General features: G+C 53.2%; 1 protein-coding gene across 7 annotated transcripts in view; it reads left to right on the forward strand.

Annotated features, from left to right (window-relative positions):
• Nucleotides 1-8,253: 8,253 nt before the first annotated feature.
• Nucleotides 8,254-20,892, forward strand: part of Pax6 (paired box 6) — a 28,435-nt gene continuing 15,796 nt past the window's right edge. For 2 of the 7 annotated variants that reach the window (XM_036185357.1, XM_036185360.1), the window contains exons 1-3: nt 8,254-8,424; nt 19,078-19,154; nt 19,511-19,571. In XM_036185357.1, coding sequence (XP_036041250.1) covers nt 19,562-19,571 — 10 coding nt within the window. In that variant the 5' untranslated portion in view covers nt 8,254-8,424; nt 19,078-19,154; nt 19,511-19,561. Of the gene's footprint in view, nt 8,425-14,738; nt 15,280-15,441; nt 16,158-19,077; nt 19,155-19,510; nt 19,572-20,892 lie in introns of those variants that run through there. The other 5 variants (XM_036185356.1, XM_036185359.1, XM_036185354.1 and 2 more) reach the window with 4 other exon arrangements.

The raw sequence follows: 20,892 nt of genomic DNA on the forward strand, positions 1-20,892 counted from the left end.
GGCGGCGGCTGGATCCGCGCCTGCGCACTGCAAAGGCCTGGGCCCAGAGCGCACTGACCCCCCTCCCGGTCCTGGCCTTAAGGGTTCAAGGAGGCCGAGCTCAAAGGTGAGCACTAGCGTCCCGCACTTCGTAGAAACTGACTTTCTTCTCTTTTTCCTGGTGGTCTCCTGTTTTGGAGTGGCCGCGGGGAGCCTGGCCCCAGATCAAGGCAGAGACAACTTCCAAGTTCGCCAAGCCCCTACCCCCACCCCCAGAGCCAAGGCCCACCCTGCTCTGCGCGGGATCCTGGGAGCTCTGAAACAAAAAGGGAAGATTGATGGTGGAAGGAAGAAGGATGGGAGAGATGGACTGACCCACCACCAGGCCCAAGCTTAAGTCCACCCCGGACCCCGCCCAGCAAGGTAGCAGCTGAAGGAACGTTCCCACGAGGGTCTGGGAGCTCCCAAGGACAAAGAAGCCAGCCAGACCTCACCGTCGCCCTCAGCCTCGACGGGCAAAGCGGCCCTGTATAGCGATTCTCTAGGCTCCCTGTTGTCCATGGGTCCCTTGGAATTTCCAAATGAAGGGTGGTGGTGGGGTTTAAACCCCTTCTCTGTTCCTGTCTTACCCACCCATACCCACACCCACATAAATAATGCAGTCGGGAGCCAAGATTTCTGCATTAGCACCGCGTTGCCCGGGCGGCTGGCACAAGGATTCCAAAGACGGAGAATGGAAATTAAACTGTTGTTGTATGAAGGGGATGTCATTATGTGACTGCTCATATTCAAAGTCGGGCAGCAGTGAATTGTAATCATTTCAATTATCTCCAATATATTTTCCTTAGGACACAAGTTGTCAAAGATTTAAAGAAAGGAAGTACATTCTTGCGGTTCCGTGGGTCCATTTTCCAGACGGTTTGTTACTCTTGCTGCATGATTTGGTTTCAGCTTTTATTCCCCAGCCTCAGAGTCTCTTACAGAGATTTCTCTGGATGGAACGAGCCACGCTGGCCCTTGTGGCTTCTCTGGCTGTGCCGACGCGGTCCACGGGTGGAAAAATCGGCCTCAGTGTACCTGGCGCTCGCATTTTGGCTGCTTTCAGGTTTAATTAACTTTGAAAACAAATATGCTTCGAGTTCTGGATCTGGTGACCGCTTGGGGAAGGGAGGGAGTAGTGTTGTACTCTGTGTCCTTCCCAGCCTGGGGTGGGAGGTGAGGGTGAGGGCTGCCAGTGCCTGCCTGCGTCCCCCGAGGCCAGCCAAGCAAAAGAGCACGTGCTGGACCGTGTGGGGATCCGGGTTCTCTGAGCGTCCAGGGAAAGCCGGGAAGAGCGGGTCCGCGTTGCTCCTCTCAGCCCGGTGCTTGCTCCTCCTGTCCCACCGCTGGACAGTGGACTTTGGATATGATGTCCTAGTGGGGATGAAGGAGATCTGGAGAAGCACTCTGCAATCCCAGAGAGTGGGAAGGTCGTCTCGTCAGCCCTCGTCCAGTCTCACGAATTAAGATTAATCCCGATCTTTACACTAATATAGCCTCTTGGGTTTTTATTATACTCATTTGGGAGGAAATGAGCTCTTGCCAGGCAAATAGCACCCCGTACCTCACTTCTCATAGCTGCGCAGGGCCGGGGCCTGAACAACCCCGTAGGCAATTCCCGAGCTGCCGATATTATATTTGTGAAATGTCCTTTTGTTGAGGCTTTTAACACCTTATAACGAATCATTTGTTCCTTTCTCTTTAATTTTGATAGACAATTAGCCATCAGAGATACACCAGTTGACTGTAACCGAGCATTACACTCGCCTTTATGTAACGCTAATTTAGCATAACTGCTTTGTTTAACTTTGCTATATAAGAACCAGGTTTTGTAGTTTTTAAAAAAAAGGTGTAATTTTATGTGGGGCTTCATTTCTTTTGGCCTTGTACGCAGCAAGCCCTTTCCTCTTTGTGGGGCGTTCTGCTGGGGCCCAATGCCATTTCCCGGTGCCTAGCACCTGCAGGCTGGGGGGAGGAAGGGAATTAGCATTGATATAGATTTAGTTGAAATGTAATCTCTTAAATCTGTCCAAGATTCAGAGAGATAATTACACTTTCACTGCATTGCCAGGGGTCAGCGTCTCTGAGGACCTGAGGAGTTGATTTACTAACAATAGTGTTACATAAAAAAAATGGCGTTTGAGATTATAATGTTAATGGCTGCGGTCGCTGGGGAATGCTGCCGCTTCCAACTAATTCCACCTAACTTGTTTTTTCCTCCTCCTTTTCTTCCTGGGCTTCATCGTTGCAAGGAATCGGAGCCTTCGTGGTGTTTAATTTGGTGCAGGCGCCAGAAGGTTAAGACTAGCTCTGGGGTTTGGGCATGCCACACTTGTTCCGGGAGTGTTTGCATTGTGGCCTCGACAGCAAGGCTGGCCTCTTCCCCACGAGAACCCGAGCGAAGGCGCGTGCTCCGAGCACCTCTCAGCGAAGCGAGCAGGGGACGCAGCCAAAGCCGAAGACAGCGCGCCGGGGCGGAAGCGCAAGGCGGCTAGACGTGCTGGCCATTCAGTTCCCGCTGGCCTGGCAACTTGGGCCGGGCTTGCAGTCTTCGGGAGCACCCCTCCAGACTGGATCTCTGTCTTCCTTGGCCCTGGAGCTCTTCAGTCAAATCATCTTCAGGCCCTGTTCTGTACCCTCCTCTCTATCACTGGCTGGTTTCTGTCCAGCAGCCTCAAACCTGGGGAGTTCAATTCCCTCGCTTTTCATTCTAGCTGGAGTTGGGCAGGGGCCTGGGACCTGAGTTCACAGAAACATCACAAAGTTTGTATTCCAGTCTAGGGTGAAGATGAGCTTTAAAACTAAGAAGTCGGCCTCCTTCGTGGTAGGGATAATTAGTGGAATTTATGTTCTCTCTACACACTCGTCAAACTTCACAGGTCTCACAACGTCCCCAGAAAGTCCCTTACTTTTTATTCCGCAGTTTTGCACCACAGAAGCGTCACTTCCTCCAGTTATCAAGCAAAGTGAAGGTGGGCTTCTCTCGTTTCCCCCTCTCACGGGGGACCGATAGCCATTGACAGTGTCCAAAAGGACCCGGCTAAACAGAATTCTTGGATTTTCTTGAGTAGAAAGGACACAGTTCTGTGGCCTCCTCCAGTGCTGGATGGCTAAGAATCCAGAGAAGACAAAAATCTAAGGAGTGTCCAGAGGCCTAGGTGTGCCCCCAGGGCCATGGCCATTGCTGACACCTCCCTCGGCTTTTCTGGGGGAGAGAGGGAGGCGAGGGAGGGAGGGAAGGAGAGAGAGAGTGAGAGAGAGAGAGAGAGAGAGAGAGAGAGAGAGAGAGAGAGAGGGAGAGAGAGAGTTTGGATAGTGAAGGGGGGGGATGCTCGGTTTTCTACCTCTGACTCCACACTTGAAGACAGGGTGACAGCAGGGTTCAGTGTGCCGGATCTGGACAGAAGGCCTTGCCCAAGCAGTCTTTCCATCTAGGAGCATTGCTTCTTTGAGGACACAGTGGTGAATCTGTGGGGCTGGGGGAGGGTGTCTAAGCTAAAAAGAAGCCTCACCACATCTGAGCTTCTTTATCCAATCCAGTGCCCCTACAGACCAGCCTTGCAGTCTTGACCCTCTAGTGCCCTCCTAGAGGTCCCTGTGCCCAAGCCTTTGGAGCCTGGGGGAGGGGCTTCCTGTAAATCCAGTGTGTTTACCTCAGTGTCCCCTTATCTTATATGTAACAGCAATATATATGTTAATTGAAAACTTCTGAATTTAAAAAGGTTGTGACAAGTTATAATTTGTCCTGTCAATGCCTGGGATCCTTATTTATCTCTTTAGCTTGCCTCCTGCTTGTGCCTGTCAGCTAACAGCTTGCCTAACTCGTTGACTTCCTCACTCACGGCACGGAAATGACAAATGTGCTGTTTTATCCGTACAATTTATTTCATTATTGTTGCCAGCACGAAGCATCACAATCAATCATAAGGAAGTCCAGTTGGCAGGTGTCAATCTTGGTGTGTTTTTGTATGTCTCAGTCTATATTTAATCCAATTATAAGGGTCACGGAGTAAGTGCCAATCCCCTTGTTACAACTCACATCTTATTTAAGATTTAAAGTAAAAAAGTCAACTTGATCACATAGCCCTTTGGGGGGAAGGGAGGGGGACATCTGAAACACCCCATCTCCACTCTGTTCACCTCCAGCTCAAATTACGAAACCATCCTCTTTTATTAAAGAGTCAAAGGGAATTCAACTTTTATGAGAATCTGTGTGCAAATGAAGGCTCTCCTTATTTTGCTAAAGTAGAAGCAGCCTTAATGATGAGAGAGCTTTCCGCTCATTGCCCATTCAAATACAATTGTAGATCGAAGCCAGCCTTGTCAGGTTGAGAAAAAGTGAATTTCTAACATCCAGGACGTGCCTGTCTACTTTCAGAGAATTGCATCCAATCACCCCCAGGGAATTCAGCTAATGTCTCCATCTCCACCCAGACAAGGGAGAGAAAGAAATCAAACATGGTATGGCAAACTGACTTCACATGAGAATGTTTAAAAGGGAAAAGACAGCGGAATGTTCTTGAATTGATGGCAGCAGAGGGTTTCTTAGTGGAGAAGGAAAACGGGAAGAATTGAAGACTTTCTTAAAGGTTCAGCTGTGTGGAGAGCAGACAGCACAGAGGCAGCTAACTGAGGCATCTCTTTGTATGCGAGCATGAAAATAATTGAATGGCACAGAAACCACAAAATCGCACATAATCAGGACATTATGCAGTCCTTTAGACCAGGGTGAAGAAGGGGCAAATATTATCTTTGCTAAATATTCCCCTGTTTGATGCTTGAATTCACAAAATATTCCTCCCATTTTGACTTAAAATAAAAATCTTGTTAGAACAAGCTCGCTGTTTAAAGGGAGGGTAAGAGGGGCAGGAAACACGCACTGTCCAGTTAATTTGATTGCTTCAGCGGCCTGGGCTTTGGTTGGTTTTCATAGATATTTGAAATGACCTGCAAGTAGACACAGAGTTTTTTCAATGATGTGTGGACATTTCTCTGCCCTTTTACTTTTTGTACTGGGAGATCTTTATGAAACCGGTCTTATGGATTAGACCCGCCCTGGAATACTATTCTTTAGAGATAGAATTTATCAGGATGAATTGGCCCAGACTTAGTAAAGGAAAACTGAAATATTTAAATGAGGGGGAAAGCTGTTTATACTTTTCAATTTTTTTTTATATTCTCAATGAAAAGACAAATGATCATCCTGCAGTCCAGATCCAGTAGATGGGGCTCTACCAAACCAGAAGATGCTTCATTTTCATAGAGTAGTTAAAGAGCCAGACATGACGGGGTGGGGTGGGGGGGGGGGGGGTGGGGGGTGGGGGGGTGGGGGTGGGGGGTGGGGGGGGGGGGGGGGGGGTGGATGAGCCAGGTGTACCTTGGACAACAACAGGTCTTAGCTATCTATAGTTCAAGACTATGAAGTCTCTCTCTCTCTCTCTCTCTCTCTCTCTCTCTCTCTCTCTCTCTCTCTCTCTCTCTCTCTCTCCTTCCCTCCCTCCTTGCCTCTCTCCACTCTGCTTTTCACCCCATTCTGCCCTCCACCCCCCTACAACTAGTTAGAAGGGAAGCTCTGGGCTCCCAGGGAGGGTGGGCCACAGACTTGGGACCCCTGCCTGCTGGCAATCAAAGCTGCTGGGGAGAAACCGAGCTTGGGGTCACCCCAACCAAATGTAGGAGAAGGACAGGGGGAAACCTGGGAGAAAAAGGTTCTTTCGCTTTTCACCCCACCTACAGCCTGCCTGGAGTAACACTCTTTCACAGTGTTACAAGTTCTGCACCGCGCTGCCAGGCTGCTCTTAATGCCCCTTGGCCCAGGCCTGTGCGGCCTAGAGATGCTGCGAGTCCAAAAGAGGCAAGGCCGGAGCCGAAACCTGAGCAATCTTTGGAGGCGACCAGGCTGTTCCCAAAGCACTATCACTAAGGAGAGGCTCCAACACCTCCCTCTCTCCCAGTGCCTCAGACTTCTGGTAGAGTAGCTAGAGTTCTGTAAGGTCGACAGCTGCCTGGAGAACCAGACTCAGGTTTGTGGTTACGCGTCCACCCTTATCGGGTGGAGATCACAATGCCTGCTCCCTCTCTCCCAGCCTTCAGTGTGTTCCCAGGGCAAATGGAGAGCGGCTTCTGCGTTGGCCCGGAGCTTGGGAGGGCCAAGGTCTGGCCTCGCCTCCACCACCCGCGCTCACACCCGGCCCTAGCGCCCTTTATTGACAGACAGCTAGATAAGCTAGCGAAGGCTGTGGCGTTTCCAGCTTCGCTCTTGAGCACCCTGCTGGGTTGCAGGGATCCCTGCACGCTTAATGGTTCCAAACAAGCTCAGCAGCCTTCGCCACAGCCTCCGGTCGTGACAAGGGGTGGGTGAAAAGCCTCGGGCAGACGCTGAGAAGCTGAGAAGGCCTATCCCAGGCCCAGGGCCCACCGGTCACCCACTCCACAAGGCAGATAGTGGACTAGAAGGGACCACAAGCCATTTGAGGACAGGACTGGACTAGGTTCTGGCTCGAAGCTAGAGGCTTACTGGGAAACTAGGTCTTAGGAGATGGTCAGTGGCGTCGAGAAAAGCAGAGCAAAGGTTTCAACACCCCTTTCCAAACTATCAGGATTCGCGGGATGACTGGACCAGGCTAGCATCTAGGCCCACACTACAGTGCCTCCAGGAGAGTAGGTGCTCTTGACCCACCGAGTTGGGCTGGAGAAAGGAAGAATGAAAGGCTTTTGTAAATAAGAATATGCCCATCGGGACCTCTCCAGCATACTCTCTTTCTCCTTTTCCACATACCCAGACCTCCAGGCAGGATGCACTCAACAAGGTTTAGAGGAGGAGGAGGAGGAGGAGGAGGAGGAGGAGGAGGAGGAGGAGGAGGAGGAGGAGAAGGAGAAGGAGTCTGGCTCACAGCTGGCCAAATCTGAAGGAGCGAGTCAGAGGGGTGCCTGGAGCCGACCTGGGCCTGTCACACGTCCTACGTACACCACACGTCCAGGTTTGTTGGGGGCGGAGCAAGAACTTCTAGAGAGCACGCACCTGGGGCCTTGCACACAAGGCTCTCTCCCTTCACCGCCCTCATCCGGCCAAGGCATGCAGGTTCTGGCCCTGGGACCTTCCAGGCGTCCAAGTGCTCAACTCCTGGTCTCAACACGTGCCTACCCTGGTCCACCCTGGCTGTCTCCCAGAAGTTGCCTGAATGCAGTTCCACGCCCATTGCTTTCTTCCCCACCTCCTCAAGTGCCTCCCCCGTTCCAGGCAGGATCTCTCAATCACTCCCAAACTGCACACCTAAAGCAAGCAGAAGAGGGAGGAGACTGAAAGTTGAGAAGCTCCTGAGGGCGAAAGGGCAGGAATGTCGATGCAGGTGTAGGTATCTAGTCCAAGCTAGAAAGGCTTAGCAAAGCTAAGCCATCTTCAGTTCCACAGAGGGTGTGAAGACCACAGGATCAGCATACGGCTGACATTGCCCCCACTTTCTTCTTCGTCCACTCAGCACGAGGAAATAGAATCTTAACCTCCGAACCTCCCACTTTTGCCCCCCTAGGCCACAAAGTCAACAGTTAACCCTCAAGTCAAAGATAAATACCATCATCTACATTTTCTACTTGAATGGAGCTTTTCAGTCCCGCAGGCGAGGGAAGCCCGAGCATGCTGGCTTTAGGGGCTTCCATCAGGAAAACGCCAACGGGCCTAGATTTGGTCCAGTTTGGGGGATCGAGTTTGTTCGTCTGCTACTGGAGCCTCGGTATGTGCCCAGCTGGTGACTTTTGGAAGTGAGGGAGGGCCAGGTGGCATTACCCATTGGACCTCCTAGTGAAAGGAACTTGCCAAAGGTCCCTTTCGACCCCGCGTGGTCTTCATCCCTCTGATGAAGTGACTCCCTAGAGAACTTAGGGTCAGGGTAGGGGGTCTCTTAGATAACTCACTAGCCTAGAGGCACGGACCGTGGGATCCGCGTGCTGGAGGGCCGCAGCACTCGGCTGGACCTGTTTACTTGGGAGCAGGGGGAGGGGCTTGATTCTGAGCCTAAAGGAGGACAATACTAGCCAGAGGCAGGCTGTACGTCTGCAGTAACCGGCCAGACCCGGGAAGACTCTTGGGATGGAGCGAGTCAGCCTCTGACTGAAGAGAGGGAGGCTCCCGCCGGGCCGGAGAGCTAATCTGCCGAGCTGAACCCAACTCTGGCCGCCGTGACGTCACGCGCGCCCGGCAACCAATGAGGACAGCGCTGGCGTGGCTATTAAGGAAAGTTAGCGCCTGCCGGAGCACCCTCTTTTCTTATCATTGACATTTAAACTCTGGGGCAGGTCCGCGCGTAGAACCCGGCTGTCAGATCTGCTACTTCCCCCCGTGAAGCGGCTGGGAGAAGTGTGGGAACCGGCGCCACCAGGCTCACCTGCCACCCCGCCCTCGCCTCGCAGGTAACCGCCCTGGCTCTAGCTGGGACCCACCACGCTGGTAGCGGCGCCCCTCTCGGCCGGTCGCAACCGGTGTCCTCAGGTCGCAGAAGCCCTCCCTGAGTGGCCTCGGGCTTGATTCTTTTTCTTTTAAAACCAGGCTTGCAAAGATGGAAGGGGAGTTACTGCGGGTGGGACGGGGGGGGGGGGGGGGTGGGGGTGGATGTGTTTGCGAAGCACGCTTCTTTCATAAAAGTAACAAAATGTTGTGATCTCAAGAGTGGACTTCCTGTCTGGCCCTGAGCTGAGGGTGATGGGGGGGGGGGGGGGTGTCTGTGGCTGCAGTCTAAAAGAAATCGCTTGGGATCCTAAGAAAAGCAGGCGGTGGGCATGCAGTTTGCAACACGCCTTCCTCCGTAGCAATTAGCGACATTCACGCTTGGAGAAGCCACTAAACCTCGCGCCGGGTTCATGGAAGCACCCTGCGGAAGGTCGGGCGAGGCGCGACAAAAGTTTCCCCGAGGTAGCAAAGTGTAGATGTGTGTTCCCTAACGAAGTCGGAGACACTGGGGTTCGTTTCCCCCGAAAGGCGCAAAGGAGGAAAGAATGCGGCCTTCCCGAGCTGGGCAGCGCGCGAAGGCCCCAGCGTGTGATTTGAGCTTCCCTTCGGAAGACCTAATAATTAGCGATTCTCACTGAGCTAGAACGCGGGCTCCGGTTACCGGGAGGGGGCTACTGCCAGGACTGAGCTCTCTGGCCTGGGCGGGAAGCGGGTGGGCTCCAGGGGGGTGCGGCCGATGAGTGAGTGTCCTGCAGAGAGGTGCCTAGCCAGAAGGCCGGAACTTTCCCGAAGTGGTCAGGAAAGAGTTTACCCCAAACTTAGACTAAGGAGTCTTTCTGCCCGCTTGGAAAAAAAATCTCGCAGCTAAGCCCTAAGCGATACGGCATACCCAGGCTGGCTGGGTCGGGGCACAGGAGCACCCCGCGGGAAAGTTTGACGAGGCCTTGGGGCAGGCCTGGCCTGGCACTCTCCCACACCCGTCGTGCTCCTGGTGCCCTCTCTCTAGACCTGCGAGTGGCACTTTTACAGCTCATCTGGATCTCAAGCACGTGGGACAGGTGCCTAGGATTCACGCCGAACCCTGAGAGTGCCCTCTGTGCGCCTTGCCTACGAGCGAGGCCACAGGCCAAGCGGCCACCCGGCTGCGCACCTTACCTGGACGGGGGTCCTCTCCTCCGCGGGTTCCTTTTCCGGGAGCTGAGTGTGTGCAGGTTGCCCGCTTCGCAGTAGGAAGTGGACCTTCTCCTCCAGTCATAAATCAAACCCAGCCATCCTCGGGCCTCCTCCCTCATTAGAGATGTTTATTGGAGATTGTGTTTATTCGGCTGTCAGGGCGAGAAAACGCGGTGACATAATTACCTCTGACCAGAGTCCTCGCCCCGCGCCCAGGGCGAGCCAGGGACCTCCTCTGCTGTGGTCTCACTCCCGTGCCCTCCTTGATCAGAGGACAAATCGGATTGGCATGTCTTTTTTTTTTTCCCTCTGACTTCGTATCTTTTGAATTATTGGAGGACTTAGTATTCAAATGTCTTCAGTGCCCAGGAGTTTATTTATTGTAGATTTCGAAAGGAAAATCAAAATCAAAGAGAATCCAGCTTGGGGGGGGGGGCGGGGAGAGGAAGAGAGAGAGAGAGAGAGAGAGAGAGAGAGAGAGAGAGAGAGAGAGAGAGAATATGCATCCTTGCGGGAGAACTTCTGGTGCACTGGCAGTGGCGCCTGGGCCAGACCCTCTTCCTGCCTGGAGCGGTGGGCAGACCTGGAGCGGTGGGTTCCAGAATTGGTGATACTATTTGAGCTCAGGGTTCCCACACTCTCCCGGGTGGACCCCGGATCCAGGAAGCAACCAGCCCTTAATCCCCCATCCCTCTGTCCCCGACTACCGACCCCCAAAGGTTTTTCCCTGCTAGCAAGGTTTTTTAGTCACCATCTGCGAGACTGGGCAAAAAATGACCAAAAGAGCCAAACCGTTCTCTAATTGAAAATACATTTTTTTTTTTTTTTTGGAAGACTGTGCCCTGACAAAATATCTGGGATCTCAGTTTTTGATCCCTTGCTACTGCCTCTGTTCTCCAGTCGCTAATAAAACTCACATTGAGCCCCTTAGTGCCTTGATTAACAGGGAGATTAACTCTTACTGGGGTTGGAAACAGCTTGTCCCAATCAATGTCATTTTAAAAGCCCGTCAGGATGCGCTTAGTTCCGTCGGGCTGCTGGAATAAGCCAGGAGCCAGCCAGCCCTGACATTTGGTTCTCTCCTTCCCAGACTCCGTGCTCCCCAAACCCCCGAGCTCCGGGCCTGTGTGTTTCTAGCTCCTGGACAAAACAAATTGTACTAGTCAGTCCCAGGCCTTTAGATAGGCAGCTATTTGGAGATGTTCTTTGGAGAGAGGTGACTGAGGTGCCCTCAGCTAGCTTTTCATTTCAAGCTGAACTCTAGCCTCTTTAGTGCAGAGGGAGAGGGAGAGGAGACTTGAAGGAATGTCCCAGGTTGGAGGAATAGAAAGAGAACTTTTCTAGACACTCTATCGGCAAAAATCCCCAAATGATGGAATGTCGGAGTGCCCTGTGCGGTAGGAACTTGGAACCTCGTTTCTTTTGAGACAAGCGCGCCCGAAGGCAGGCTTGAGAGTTAACTCGCCGCCTGCAAGAAATCTTTTTTCTGGCTGGACAAAGCTGCTTTTAAGCGTTTGGGGGGTGAGGTGAGAAAGGAAGTGGAGGAAGAGAGGTACTGCCCAATAGGATGAGAAGAGGACCGAACCCAGAGAGCTCACAGAGGCACTAACCATTTGGCAGGAGGCAAGAAAGGCGAGGGCACCGTGACTTTTTCCAGCCAAGCGCGGCCACAGCTTGGAGGCGCCGCTGGGCCGGCTCTCAGCTCTCCTGTACTGTTCTGGGCTTGGTTACGTTAGCCTGGGAGAGGTTTTCCCGCCAGGTTGTTGGGAAAAACAGAGTGAAAGCGTGGAGCCGGAACTCGGTGGCTAGGGCGGGGAGGCCTTGGCTTTCTGTGACCCTTTAACCTGCTTGCCAGCTAGGCAATCCGTGGAACCCACCTTTCAGGGCCTGCAGAAAGAGACACGTTTGGGACTTTGTAAAGTGTTGCAGGTGTTTGTTGAGACTTTCCTCCTCCCAAGAAATGGATCTTCATCCTTCCCAGTGTGCCAGCACCACACCTCGGCTTGGACCAGTCAAACACCGGGAGTTTGGTGGGGGGGATGTCGGAACACGGAGTGGAATACTGGTGGTTCTGAAGCTGAGAGGCGAAAGCACATTCCCCCACCCCCAAGATCTGGGCACTTGTTTGCCTCGCCAGGGGCCGCTCTCGGGACGGAGACCTGATGAGATTCTGAGGAAGACTCACACTTAGGCCTCCATATTGGCCAGGGTTCTGAATACCGTTGGGCAAGCCTCGATGGCCCCCAGCGCCACTCCCTCCACACCAACTGCTTTCTGTTAGCCGGTGGGACCACGGCGCGGCCCCTACGGGATCACTCTTGCCAGCAGAAAACAGGTCCCCTCCGCCAGCGCTAGAGGGTGGAGTGGAGGAAAGAGAAGCAAAGAGTAGTGGTGAAAAGCGGGGGGGGAAAAGAAAGAAAACCCCGAGCCTAACTTCGCCAGCCTATCCATCCATCCCTGCGCTGGAGAAAGTGAATGGGCCTCCGAACGTGTTGGAAGCCGCAGTTAAAATGGCGACCCGAGCGTTGTCTCAATTTTATGGACGGCTTGCACCCTGGTTTTAGCCCCCCCCCCCCAGTCCTCGTCGTCCCCACAGCAGGTACTTGAGCGAAATGAGGATCCACCAAAGACAAAACAGCTCCCCCATGCTCTTTGCTACTAACCCAGAAAGAGCGTTCCTGGTTCTTACCCTTCTCCTTAAACTTCAGAAACTCTGCCTGTTTCTGTTCCTGAGCTCCCCTCCCCAAATATTGACACACTAGAAGCAGCCAAGTCCTTTCTTTTCTTGTTTGTGCAGTTTCCAAGAGTCCCACTCGGAGCCCCCATCCCCACTTAATGACGTAAGCGGCATTCACTCCAGGCTTCTAGCCTCTTCTGCTTTGTTGTTGTTGTTGTTGTTGTTGTTGTTGGAGTTAAAACTTTTCTCCGAGGTGAGGTGGGGGTTGTGGGTGGGAGAAGGAGCTGATTGAAAGAGCCAGTGCCCTGGGGGGAAATAGCAACAAGATTATGGCTGCCTCTTTCTTAGGCAAAGCTTAAGAGGGTGCTAATCCACTGGGTTGCTAATTGAGAGGTTGTAAAAATGATATTCGCCGCCTCCAGTTGGGACAGTCACTGGATCCCCCCCCCCTCCTTTCATTATGCTTCTTTAATGCTTGCTTGGGATGTAAAAAAGGGAGAAAAGGAGAATGGAGACGCCCCTGCTCTGGGACCCAGACTCCAGGCCGGACTTCCTGGGATCCTCTGAAAGTCGCGGTCCAACGAAATCTCTCTCTGGAGGCCGCCTACCCAGCAGCAGCGCCACCTTCTTAGCCTCTGGCGGGAGTTTCCCCCAGCCCCGACCCAGTGCCCTTGGTCCTCTGGAGGGGACCGAGCCGGTCACCTTCCTCAAGCCCAGGAGATGAGCGGGTTGTGCGAACCCCCCTCAGGCTCCAGTAAAGGAAGGCCTCTTCTGTCCTCAGAATTCTGCTGAGGTTCCTTGGTGCTGGACTGCTGGGTCCCAGGCAAGGACTCGAGTGGGGTGCTCACACCGGGCTCAGAGGCCGCCTGCAGCGTCCACCTGGTTCCATGTCCCAAGGGGGTTCGGCAGCGCGGGCCTGCCAGAGATCAACTGAGCGAGCAGGTTGCTGCTGCCGAAGGCTGCCTTTCTTTCCCTACGCCAGGAGAACCGAGTGCTTCCGTGGTGGCTTTCAGCCTCCTTGCCCCAGCGTTTCCAAGCCCACTCCCCTTTGTTGGGTCCTGAGTGTTTCCGGAGCTCAGCCCTTCGATTTCTCGGCTCCAAGAACGCGCAGACTGAGAGAGAGCTGGGGACAGCGCGGGACAAGACTCCCCTGTCACCTAAACTGCAGTCTCCGAGGGACGTCTTTGGAGTGTACTGAGGTGTATCCTAATGTCCGGCATTCAACAAATGGACTTCTGGTGTGTGGTCAGAAGGGAAAAGCCATTTACTTACTTTCCTCGCCGGTTTTCTGGCAACAGTTGAAGGGGAATTGCCTCCGTGGACTGAGCTGACCCAAGAGAAGGGAGTCTTGGCGGGGCTACATGGGCGCCACACACAGACAACCGGTTCCTTACACCGACACACGTTGACATACCAAGCAAGCCAGCGGGGACACACTCGCAGAATCTCTCTCAGCATTGGTCAAGTCCCACCCCCACCCCCAGGCTTCCACTACCTCCCCTCCCTTCTTATCTTCCCCTCCTTTCGACCGCCTGGAAAAAAGCTGCCACACTTAGTCAACAAATGGCACGTGGGAGAAGTTGGAGAGTGTTTGGTGAGGACTCTTCAGAGCTTTTCACAAGACTCCTCTGTACACAAAGTAAGTGGCCTGTTTACCCGGGCCTCTCCAGGCTGGGGCAGTGCGTCCGCTGAGCACGGTGGCTTCGGAAAGCAGAAAGGAGAGAAGAAAAGGCCCGGGGGTGCCAGGAGTGGGGTGTGGAAATGGGCAGGCTTGGGAGGCCTGGCTCGGGGAGACCCGCAGGCCTCGCCGAGTTCTCAGCCTGCCTGGAGGCCTTCTTCAGGCCTAGGCATCGCCGTGCCACCATCGCCGGAGTGCGGCTGCTGGGATCCAGGGACACCCCCTTTGCTCTTGCTGCTAAAGGCCAGGTGGACTAGAGAGCCGCCGGCGCTGTACTTGGTGTCCTGGGGCCAAGGCCGGGATGGGTTAAGGGGTAGGAGGTTAGGGTGAACGGGGTGGGGTGGGGGGAGCAGCAGGCCACTGTGCACTGGCAAGAAAGGACCTCGGAGAGATGATAAAACTTGCTACCTCCTCGGGCTGGGAGCCCCTCGCCCAGCTTGGGGTTACCGGGGCAGTGTGACTTGCAGCCCAGAGGCCTCCATTAGACTGATCAAGTTCGCGGCCGCAGCGCTGGCTGCCGAAGCTCGTGGAGCGGGAGACCTCGGCGAGCGCCAGAGCCTGGGAGCTGGGGGCCCAGCGCCGGAGAGAGAGAAGCCCGGACCCACCGGCAGAGCCGAAAACAAGTGTATTCATATTCAAACAAACCGACCAATTGCACTAAGCAGGGAGAGGGAGCATCCAATCGGCTGGCGCGAGGCCCCGGCGCTGCTTTGCATAAAGCAATATTTTGTGTGGGAGCGAGCGGTGCATTTGCATGTTGCGGAGTGATTAGTGGGTTTGAAAAGCGAACCGTGGCTCGGCCTCATTTCCCGCTCTGGTTCAGGCGCAGGAGGAAGTGTTTTGCTGGAGGATGATGACAGAGGTCAGGCTTCGCTAATGGGCCAGTGAGGAGCGGTGGAGGCGAGGCCGGGCGCCGGCACACACACATTAACACACTTGAGCCATCACCAATCAGCATAGGTGTGCTGGCTGCAGCCACTTCCCTCACCCACACTCTTTATCTCTCACTCTCTAGCCGCTGACAGCCCATTTTATTGTCAATCTCTGTCTTCTTCCCAGGGATCTGAGAATTGCTCTCACACACCAACCCAGCAGCGTCCGTGGAGAAAACTCTCACGAGCAACTCTTTTAAAATACCATCATTTCAAACCGTTGTGGTCTTTAAGCAACAACAGGGGGGAAAAACAACAAAAACCAAAAACCAAAAAAAAAAAAAAAAAAAAAAGCCCAACCAAACCAAACTCTTGACAGGAGCTTTGACAACGCCGAGAGAGAGGATGCCTCTTAAAGGTGAGTCCGCTTCTTTCTTCTCGATTTCTTTACATTTCAACATCCAGGCAGGTTTCTCCCTCTTCCTCTCTCCTTTCCTCCCCTCTCGCCGGTCCCCTCCCCCACTGCTACGCCGGGAGAGTTGGGCCGGAGAAGTTTCCACGCAGGAGCCCAAACTTTCTCCTTCCAGCGAAAGTCCGCGTCGGAGGGCGACGGTCCGTGAGCCGCAGCGGCGCGGAGCTCCGGGCGGGTAGCTGGCTCAGCACCAGAGCCAATGCGGCTGGAGCCCTCGGTGAGCCAGCAGCTCGGCTGCAGGCGGCCCCGCAAACCGCAGCTCTCAAGCCGCAGCGTCTCCAGAAGCTCGCGGGTGAGCCGGAGAGGACCGAGAGGCTCCGCTGTGCCCCAGGCCGCGGAGAGCAGCCACTGGCGATGCTTTTGTCCAGCCGGGGCCGAGCCAAGCGCGCAGAGAGCGCCCAACCAGCCGACTTTCTGCACCGCCTCCCGCCAGCCCGCGCACCGGCTTTGTGCAAGATCCTCCCGGGCACAGTACTGCCCGCGGCACTCCAGCGCCAAAGGGTCATCGCGCCCGCCGCCAGCCGGAGCCGACTCGATGGGCACCGCAGCCGCGCGCTGGAGGCCACGAGAAACCCGGAGCGAGCGTCAGCGGTGAAGGCAGCCACTAGGCCGAGGCGGTCCGATGCGCTCTCCGAGGGAGCTCCGAGCCGAGCCTCAGGACTGCCAGCTTCCATCCAGCCCCAGGGCCCTCGCCTCCAGCCTCACTCAAGCGCGGAGCTGGGACTTGCAATCAAACAAACCCTCGCCTCTCCCGGCTACCCACAACTCTATCTTGCGAAAGTTGGGGTGTTCCTTGCCCGGTGGACTCCCACCTCCGGCTCTTGGTGGGTATTTCCCCATGTCTTCCATTGACTAAGCGCTACCCGGTGTTGCCATTTCAACAAGTTTCGAGCTGGAAAGGTGGTTTGTTCCTCCCTTTCGAGTGTACTGATTTTTTTCTTTGTGTGGCCTAAAGAAAAAAAAAATCTATATGAAAGCATTGGCTTTCCTTCTCGTCGGATCACGTCCTCTCCCAGCTAATTAGTCTGAGAGTAACTCGAGAGCTTTTGGATTCTAAGACCCCAGGAGGAAAAGTGGCTTTTCAAAGTTCAGAAAGTTGTTGCCTCTTTCCCGGGGCAGATTTCCTCAGTCTCCCTGCGCCATAATAGCCTCGAATTTTAGCAAGTGTAATTGAGGGAAATGGCTTTGAATTTCAAGTGGAGAAGCCTTTTTTTTTTTTTTTTTTTCCGAGTGCTAAAAAACCTGGCCTTTCATTAAAGATGCTTTCTGAAAAGTTTAAAAACAAAGTGGGCTCTCTCTCTCTCTCTCTCTCTCTCTCTCTCTCTCTCTCTCTCTCACTCACACACACACACACACACACACACACACACACACACACTTCTAAGCCATTTTTGACGGGAAACTCGAACTTGGGAAGGGTTGAGAAGAAGATAGGAGCAGAAAATGAAATGAAAAACTAAAATGCTTGAAAGCCTAGCAAGTTCACCAAAGAGAAAGAATGGCTGTCACTGACAGGGGTTTGCTGGTGATCTTTGCATATGTTTGAAAGCAATTGATTAGTTGTTGTCATTAGGTTCTGGAAAGTAAACTTTGTCATCCTAATTGCTAATTTCTAGGAGGGGAATCTGGAGCAGGAGAAACCAAGTTTCTCCTAATACTTCAGCTAAGGAATATGGGAATGGATTTTGAAATTTAAATAATTAAAATAGCATACTGTGAAAGCTCTGGCTTGTGTTGGGGTCAGGGAGTGGGGAGGGCAGGGGTCCAATGGACTTGTGGACCAAGACCTTGTGGCCTTGGAGATTTCTGGAGACTCCTTTATTTCTGATGCAGGTCTACAGCCCCTCCAAGGTGATACACGGCCCTGGCCTGGGCTGGGGGCTTGGGCTAGAGCAAAGGGGTCTAGCTTCTCTAAGATCAGGACTGCTTCCGGGTGCAGGGTGTGCCCTGCTTCCCAGGGTGCTTTTGCACTGAGTGTTCACGATTACTTAGGTAATTAGATAGCTTCTTAGAGGAGAGGAGGGTGGGAACCAAGCAAAACCGGAACCTGAAATGCTATCACCTTCCCAGTTGCTTGGAAAAGTAATCAACTAGCTCTTTCAGGGACCAGCTAGACAATTTTCTAAAATGGCATCGTGGAGTTTCCAAGCAGGATGGGGATATGAGGCTGTGTAAAATGTGGTTACAGAGGAACTCAGGAGTTTTACTGTTCCAAACAGAATCCTACCCCATCTCTACCCACCTGCTGCCTTTTGCAGCTTGAGTTCTATGTATAGGTAGGATGGACATTTTGCTCTGGGTGGGATTTCTGTTCATGATATGATCTTGGATTCGGGAACTGACCTAGAGACAGGGAAGATGCTTTAGGAGACCCAACCGCACTGGGGGTATCTAGCCCTCTGTTATGTCCAGTCATAATCAGACACTGGGAAAAAGTCGCCATCTCAGTTATTTAAAAGTTAGGTCATAAAAGGTCTTGAAGAGAAAAATGTATTTCTTGGAATTATTTGTAGGGTGGCAAGATCATCATCACAGTCCAAAAGAGGAAAAAGGATGATTTCTTAATAAAACAAAAATGATGCTGTGACTATTTCATTATTTTAACCCCCCCCCCTTCTTTTTTTTTTTCCTGGGCAAACCTCTTGAATGGACTCTTTATTGTAACTCTCCCTTCCCAATTGAGCTCCCCACGGGGCCCCTTGTATCTTTTTACAGCCCCTAACAACTCACACCAGCAACACAATTACCTCCAGATATTTATAACAAGAAATTACTTTACTATTTTCCCCACCTCTCTTCCAAGAACCCACTTTTTGAGGGAAGGTGGGGAGGGTGGGTGGACTGAAAGGCCTGAAGGGCGCTCGAGTGAGTCAGGACTTCAGGAAGAAGAGTCCCTCTTTCCCCTTTGTGAGTTGGAGGGTTGTTGGTTCCTTTCCTTGGACCTGGTGTGGCTGAGAGTCTCGGCTTTGCTCTTTGGGTTTGGGGAGAGCAGCAGAATAGAAGCCATTGTTTGGTGTCTGTAGACTTTGTCGACTGTGTTCACCCCCTCCTGTTTGTACTTTTTAAAGCAGTGAGGCGAGGTAGACAGCATGTGTCACAGAACAGGAAAAGAGAGGAAGATCTAAACACTAAAAGCAAAGTTAATTACAATAAATGAGGTTTAGGGTAAAAAGTTGGGCTCACCACTTGCTAAGTCCTGAAAGAGCTGAGAGACTGGTTGTGAGGGTCTGACTGGGAAGACTTTTGGGGGGGGGGGTGGGGGAAGTGAAGGATAAAAGAATAATCAAAGAACTTAGTTCTAGGGGTCTTGGGACAATTGAGGTGCTGAAATTCCTTAGGAAGGGAGGGAGTTTGGTCTGAGGCTTACTCACCCAGACTTCTCTAACCCGAGCCCTCAGGCACCACTAAGACCTTAAATTCTCTTCACCTCCACTTCGGGGCTTAGTTAGCTCCCCCCCCCACCCCCAGCTCTGTTTCTACTCCACTATCTGCTGTTTTCTTTAAGCCTTCCCTCTTTCCCTGATGAGACCAACTCTAGATTCCCCAAGCCAAGCCTAGGCAAAGCAGCATTTTCCGAAGGATCTGGATTTCTGTGGGAGAGGCCCCTGAAGTAAGATGTCTTAGTGTTTCTAGGCAGAAGGAGCTAGCCTTGGATTCACTTTGGGTGGAGAGTGAGCCCCAACCAGTCAACCTACATATGTGGGCCAATTTGACATGCCTTTCTCTCCCTCTGTTTTGTCTTAGGCAGAAGACTTTAACTAGGGGCGAGCAGATGTGTGAGATCTTCTGTTCTAAGAGTGGACATATATCCCAGTTTTCAGGCAAGTTCTATGATGCTCTTTGGGGCTTCAAACCCTGTAAGAGTTTTTTAAAAACCATAGTACAGGTGGGAAAAAAAAAAAAACCGGGTCATCGTTTTCTCTGATTAAAAGGCGAATTACTAAAACATTTGGGAAAACTGATTGTGAATGTTAGATGGTTTTATTCGCAGCTCACAAAGTACATTTTGCATGCATAGGAGGGCAGGGCTAGGTGACCCTCAGATCGCCCCAAGCGGTTGAGTAGTTCAATTTCTAAGAAAAGGAGGATTCTCCAGTTCAGGCACCAGGTCTTCCTCAGTAGGAGTATAGGCCTACCTGTGCAAAGTCCGGGATTAACTTCCATTTTTTGCTAATAGAGCCCCGCATTCGAGCCCCGTGGGACCCAGAGGCCGCCAACCGGTGCCAGCATGCAGAACAGTGAGTGTCTCGGGTCTTTCGCTGGACTTTTGGGCTGGAGGCGTGCGGATCGGTGGGTTAGGGCAGTGCACAGAGTCTTGGGCCCTGGGGAGTCCAGGCCACTGGGCCGGAGGGAGGAGGCCTGGGGATTTTGGACTGCACACGGTGTGTGCCAAGTAGCCCGGGAGGGAGGGCAAGGAGGCGTTTGCTCTTCTGTGCCCCAGAAGGGAAGGGGCCGGGCCCTTCAAAACTACTCGCCTGGGTTTTTGAAGCTGTGATGGAGAAACCCCATCCCCCCCCCCCAAATCCTGTAACTCATACCCCCTCCCCGCCCCTGCCCGGGCTCTGACCCCAGAGAGAGGGGCTGGGCTGAGCAGGGCGGGGCGAAGGCTTCATGAGAAGAGAAGGAGGCCCCTTTGGGTTTGGCCAAGACTAAACATCTCCTCCGACCCCAATGGGTGGGGGGCTTCCCTGCCCTAGTCCACCTCAGGCCAGCCCCTCCCCTCCCCACCCTAGCTACAGGCCCAGAAGGGAAGGGGAGTGGAGCACCCAGGGTTGGTACCCTGGTGGGAAAGTAAACTGCACAAGAGTAGATAGAAGGGTTTACAGGGTCTAGGAAGAGAGTGGAGGCGGCGGCGGCGCCGCGGGTCAGGAATTGGGAAAACTTGCACCAGCAAGAGCAGCTACGTGGGTTCTGGTTGACGACCCAGACTGCTGGTACCTTTGCTTCCAAGCCTTTGTGCCTCTCTTTGGCCAGGCCTTTTGGGCCCCCACGTTTCTGCTTAGTCAATGGCTGCTGGTACGTGACAGAGTTAAACCTAAAAGTCAAGCCTGGCAGCCAGTGAAACTAGGCCTGGCTAAGGTTAGGGAGTCTACACAGGCTTAAAGGATACAACTATGCTTGGGCATGTAGAGAGGCCTAGGTCTTCTAGAAACCTGCCGTTGTTGAACTGCACTGGCTCAAGAGAGTCCCCAGCAGCTCGGATCCATGCTCTGGAATAGATGACTGCCCTGGTGATGCCACAGGATTGGGGGGGGGGGGGGGGCCGCTAAACTGAGGAAAGGAAGCGAAGGTGGGAGCTTTGCAGCTGTATCTGTACAGAACTTGTCAGACCCAAGGGCTTGGTCCGGGAGACACTTCCCTTGGCGAAGCGAATACCCTGGAGCTCAGGCTCCCCAGCCTTAGGTTTTCAGGTGGGCTGAGGCACTCATCCACAAGCGTCTGCCACTCCGCTATGACCTGGCTGGCAGGCCCAGAGGGGCACGGGTCGCCGGTTGGCCTGTAGGCTTTGTGCCGCTGGTTCCCGAGTGTGCGCAAGGCGCGGAGCATCCAAATTGACAC

Source organism: Onychomys torridus, chromosome 4 (assembly GCF_903995425.1).
Source record: "Onychomys torridus chromosome 4, mOncTor1.1, whole genome shotgun sequence".
Lineage (NCBI taxonomy): Eukaryota > Metazoa > Chordata > Mammalia > Rodentia > Cricetidae > Onychomys > Onychomys torridus.